The sequence below is a fragment of the Octopus bimaculoides genome, chromosome 28 (assembly GCF_001194135.2).
Source record: "Octopus bimaculoides isolate UCB-OBI-ISO-001 chromosome 28, ASM119413v2, whole genome shotgun sequence".
Taxonomy (NCBI): Eukaryota; Metazoa; Mollusca; class Cephalopoda; order Octopoda; family Octopodidae; genus Octopus; species Octopus bimaculoides.
In genome coordinates this window covers 3,084,001-3,089,843 of record NC_069008.1, presented here as the reverse complement: position 1 = coordinate 3,089,843, position 5,843 = coordinate 3,084,001, and the positions used below count along the sequence as shown (strand labels likewise).

Below are 5,843 nucleotides of genomic sequence, written 5' to 3'. Positions count from 1 at the left end.
ATATAAAGTAAATATCATAAGATAAATATAATATAATAAAAAGATTTATCTTATGATATTTACTTTACTTTATATTATACTCATTTATTGTGCTTTTAATTGTTAATTTTTCTATATGTGATAGTGGATTTTCATCGATGAGTTCTTGAAAATTGGTTATTTTCCCTAAAACTATATATTTTATATATACTTTATCTATAAAGCTCAATTTAATTTTAATTTTTTATAAATTGATTTTAATTGAGTTTTTTACCTGTAATTTTGGATTTTGTCCCTAATATTATTATATATATGTATATATATATGTATGTATATATGTATGTATATGGCTGCTTTGGTGTTCAATGCAATGTGATATACATTATCGCCTAACATGCTCATTGTTATGGTCATCTTCTTTTGCCAGGTTTGTACGCCGCCTGCTATATTTTTTCAAACCAACCAGTGGTCAGTACTCGTCCATTGAACAGAAATATCCCGCTGCCCGCAAAATCACAGTTGCCTGTTGTCACTTCATTGATTTCCTTATTGAAACAGATGTGGTCAGTTCTGGTTTAAATACTTATGCATGTACACACACACACACACACACACACACACCTGATTCATCCCCTCCCCCCATTTACATATATACAGTTATATACTATAGGCTTCTTTCAGTTTACATCTATCAAATCTACTCGCAAGGCTTTGGTCAGACCAAGGCTACAGTTGAAGACACTTGGCCCATTTGAACATAAATCAAGGTCGAATATTTGGACTGGATATGGCCAGTTTGAATGCTACAGATTTAAGTATAAGTGACTGCAAGCATGCTTATCAAATGGCCGTGAATAATAAGGTAATATGATGTGCGAGTGTTTTACCACACATCCACACACATGCTACACACACACTCACACACTCTCTCTCTTTCTCTCTCTCACACACACACACACACCAACCACGTGTTTTTAAAAAGCTGAAAGCAATGAAAGCAAGCGCTTACACCAAAAATTTCTTCCATCAGGTTTGTGTTAATGTTTTTTTTTTTTTTTAAATTTTACTTACATAATTAATAACTTTAATTTAAGAACATCTTTTTTCAAATATTTTATGTAGATATTTTCTATAGATATGTACTGTATGAGTATAATTTATTTGTTACAGGAAGAGACCAATAAACTGATTGTTGAATTCCTGGGTGACATTAATAATTGTTTGTCAGAGGTAAGTTATTTCTAATTAACACTTTGATGAGACTATTTACTCATTTCATTAATTGAATTAATTAACTGATAAGTCCCTTTTGTTTAATGACATTATAGTAAAGCATCATCTCCTGTCATCACATATGACATATACAGACACACTGATTCCCTCATAGCTGAGACCCTGACAGAAGTTACAAGTCTGGGCCAGGGTTGACTGGGGACAATGACAGTTAAGAGGTGACTCCCTAATCCTCGAAACCTTGTTACTCCTGTACCAGGGCCTCAGTCCCATACGCAATTTAAAGTCATTCTTTTATTCTTTTATTCTTTTACTTGTTTCAGTCATTTGACTGTGGCCATGCTGGAGCACCGCCTTTCAGTCAAGCAAATCGACCCTAGGACTTATTCTTTGTAAGCCTAGTACTTATTCCATTGGTGACTTTGTTGCATGCATTTGGAACATAACCCCAATCTGAAAGGCAGCCCATGGTTTCTGTCCTACATCTGGTCCTTTGTTGCCACGCAGTGTCACCCCCCAACCTCTGCTGCCTTCCGTCCTCTGACTAAACCTTAATCTTGCTGTTGTTGTTGTTGTCGTCGTTGTATTCATATCTTGCCTTGTTCTTCTTCAATCCTTCACAGATGAAGAGCGAGCGGGCTATTAGTGATAGTATCTTCTCACCAACTCTTATCAACAATACGCTCTCCAAATACTACTTCCTCTTCATCGGTCGGTTCTCAGCCACTGACCGTGGAGAGCAGTGTCTACAGCGAGCTGGCATCTTCCAAAGGTTTGTATACATACATATATAACATGCATGCCTACATACATACATGATGGCTGTCCACTCATGACCGAGGAAGACCATTGCTGACCTTCAGGAACATTGTGCGCTCTAGGACTAACTTATATTTTGCATTTACGGCTCCGTTGGTGGCTAATGAGCCCTGCTCTTGACAAGCATACACCACTGCAAACATTGCGGATCAAGCTTTCCCCATTCACTCTACGAGCTGTGCACTTTCGCGCAGCTCGCTTAAATTCTTGATGCTGAATACGTGCTCTCTCAAAAGTGTTCATCCCCTCCTTAACCTGCTTCCTCCATCTGTGACGATGACAGGCATTGTTCTCCCAGTCAGTGTCCTGAATATCACGAGCCTTTAATGAGGACTTGACACAGTCCTTAAAGTGCAACCTTGGTTTCTGCCGGAGTCTCCTTCCATTCACAAGTTCTTCATAGAGCATCTGCTTAGGAATCCTGCTATCCTTCATTCTAATAACGTGTCCAGTCCATACATACATACATATATATTTATTAGTCGTACAATGAAGATTTGTAAGACATTCTAAAAATTCTCTGAGATTCTTATGTAAACAGATGAAGATACTTGGGTGTGTACCTTGACAATTCAACCAGTGCACCAATTCAACCGCATGCAGTAACACCTCACTCTTACTAGGACCTGCTTTACAAGACCCTGGGGTTTACGAGTTTTCTTTTTCGAGCACAAGATCTAAACTTTGAAGGAAGTGCAAGAGTTTCTACTACCATAACAAATGCTTGTGTGCTACCAAGAAATTTTAGAGAGCGAATAAAGCTTCTTCTAAGCAAACAACTCCAGACTAGTTTTTTAAAAAGAAATCCACAAGTCTGTCTACGAGTGCTTGTGAATCGGCAATCACATCTACAAGTGATGGTGTGCATGAGTCTGGTGTGAGTGAAAGTGATTCAGAAAACGATAATAATAATAATAATAATCTTCATCATCTTCATCATTGTTTAACATCTGCCTTCCATGTTAACATGGGCGGGACAGTTTGACAAGAGGCAGCCAGCCTTGTTGAACTCTTCTTTGTCATGCTGAATCTCTTACATTAAGGGTACGTGTGTCTGTGGAGTGCTCAGCCACTTGCCTGTTAATTTCCCGAGCAGGCTGTTCCGTTGATCGGATCGAATGGAACCCTCGTCCAGTTTATACCATATTCTTCTAACTCCCCCCCACATCGTCCCTCTGCAACCCTGCTTCACTGTTCCCATACTGACCCCACTCCGCTGCCCCCTTTTTTTTTTTCCTTTTTCGCCTCATCTTATCGTCCCCTTTTTTTTACAGCATCTGTGATGTAATCTCCGCCTCGACCCCTGATGTCTACATCAAGTTGATCGTGTCCAGTATGTATTATGCTCGGGACTGTTCCACTAAAGTTATTCTTTCCAAGGCGCTGGTTTCCTCCTCCGAGGTAAGCGATGCGTATCATTCTACTCTTGCAGGGGTGTCTAGTGGTGCGCTTGCGAGAGGGGGTTGGGGGTGGTGGTCTGTTTCTTGATTTATCTGACTATCTCTCTAACTCTTTCTTTTCTTCTCTCTCTCTCTCTCTCTCTCTCTCTAAAACACCCATCCTAGGTATTTTCCCCTATAATATATAAATCTGTAGAGATTAATGGTTTAACATCACACACACACACACACACACAGACATACACATGTATACACACATGCACACACATATACACATATGCACACACATGTATACACACATATACACATATGCACACACACATGCATATGTACACACACACATACACATGTATACACACACATGCACACACATGCACACACATACACATGTATACTCACACATGTATACACACACATATACATACACACATGCACACATGTACACACACATGTACACACACACATACACATATGTACGCTCACACATGGACACACACACACACACATTTAAACACACAGTTGTCTTTTTTGCATAACTGTCCCCTGCAATCCATTCTACCAATTTTTGTCCTTCTGCTCCAGAATGGTCGGCTGTATGCAACAAAATTCCTGCGAGTGCTTCTACGAACCAAGATGCCTATGTTTCGATCCTGGGGCATGGAGGTGCTGGTCACGCAACTGTATGACCAGAGTCGGGCCGTTGCTATGGCAGCACTGAATGTGATCGATGAAGCATGTGAAATCCAGGTTGGTAGGCATGGTGGCCACATTTCTGCAGCCATCATTGTATTTTTGTTTTTGTTTTAATCTGCTCTGTTGTTGCTATTATTATTATTATTATTATTATTATTGTTATTATTGTTATTATTATTATTATTATTATTATTGTTATTATTATTATTATTATTATCCCCTTTACAGAAATTGGTGTGAAAATTTCGAAAGCATTATTATTATTATTATTATTATTATTACTATTATTATTATTATTATTATTATTATTAAGGCTGTGAGCTGGCAGAATCGCTAGCACACTGGGTGAAATGCTTAACAGTATTTCGTCTGCCGCTATGTTCTGAGTTCAAATGCTGCCTAGGTCGACTTTGCCTTTCGTGCTTTCGGGGCCGATAAAATAAGTACCAGTTGAGTATTGGGGTGTCTTCTGCTATAGCCTCAGGCCGACCAAAGCCTTGTGAGTGGATTTGGTAGAGGGAAACTGAAAGAAGTTTGTAACGGCCTCTCACAATAATGAATCTAACAAAGGTTCAAATGTGACTGGGTGGTAAGAAGCTTGCTTCCCAACCACATGGTTCTGGGTTCAGTTCCACTGCATGGCACTTTAGGCTAGTGTCTCTTTCTATAATCTCAGGGCATCCAAAGCCTTGTGAGTGGATTTGGTAGATGGAAACTGAAAGAAGCTTATAAAGGCCCTTCACAATAATAATGAGTGTTAACTACTCTAATTAAAATAAGCAGCGAGTCATTTATTCAAACATGGTAAATTGCGGTTGTATTTATGTTTCTTTCAGAGTAACCTGGAGTCTCTAATCAAACACCGGCCCTCCGTGCTACACCTGGGCGAGAAAGGTACCATGTTGTTGTGTCGTTTTCTGTCTCATCAACGTGGCTTCACTTCACTGCGAGACACAAACTACATTGACAATGAGCTGGTCCGATGGCACAAGGTTTGTAGAGCACCACTAGGCATTTGTTTCTCTTCTCTTTCTCTTTGTGCATTTTTATTGTTTTTTTTTTGGCATAATTCTGTGATTAAGAAATTTGCTTCCTAACTTGCATGATTTCAGGTTCAATCTTACTGCATGCTACTTTGAACATGGGTTTTCTACAATAGCTCAGGCCTGACCAAAAAAAACCTTGTGAATGGATTTGGTTGACATTAACTGAAGGAAGTTTATGAAAAATATATATTAGCAACAGATGCCGTATTAATATTGAAAAGTAATATCCCCTCATAAACATGGATGTTGTTAGAACAAGCTATACTGCTGTCGATACCATGAGATAAACTCTCATATCAGCGCTTTGGTGCAAAATACACTCTTGTTTATATTACTAGTGGAGAGATAAATTCCTGCTGTCTCTAGCACCGAGACCACCAGATCCTGTGATTTCAACCTTGTTTGGTTTTTTCAGTGATGGATGCTCGACTACTAGAGACAGAAGCAATTCAATTACTCACCATTGATATCTAGATTGACAGTGCTAGAACAGGCCCTGGGGTTGTGATCAGCCAGTGGGCTCGTTAAAAAAAACAAAAAACATACATTTACTAGCAACAGAGGCAAAATTAATACCGAGAGCCTAATAATTATATGTTGTATATATATATATGCGCAGGAGTGACTGAGTGGATTTAGTATACGGAAACTGAAAGAAGCCCGTTGTATATAT

At 39.0% G+C, this 5,843-nt stretch overlaps 1 protein-coding gene across 1 annotated transcript in view; it reads left to right on the top strand.

Moving 5' to 3' along the window:
• The window catches only part of LOC106881749 (rapamycin-insensitive companion of mTOR), a 67,533-nt gene that overhangs the window by 31,066 nt on the left and 30,624 nt on the right, over nucleotides 1–5,843 (top strand). Inside the window, exons 15-21 of the mRNA XM_052977736.1 lie at nucleotides 407–542; nucleotides 1,150–1,209; nucleotides 1,836–1,984; nucleotides 3,306–3,432; nucleotides 4,014–4,178; nucleotides 4,961–5,197; nucleotides 5,509–5,575. Coding sequence (XP_052833696.1) covers nucleotides 407–542; nucleotides 1,150–1,209; nucleotides 1,836–1,984; nucleotides 3,306–3,432; nucleotides 4,014–4,178; nucleotides 4,961–5,197; nucleotides 5,509–5,575 — 941 coding nt within the window. The remainder of the gene's footprint in view (nucleotides 1–406; nucleotides 543–1,149; nucleotides 1,210–1,835; nucleotides 1,985–3,305; nucleotides 3,433–4,013; nucleotides 4,179–4,960; nucleotides 5,198–5,508; nucleotides 5,576–5,843) is intronic.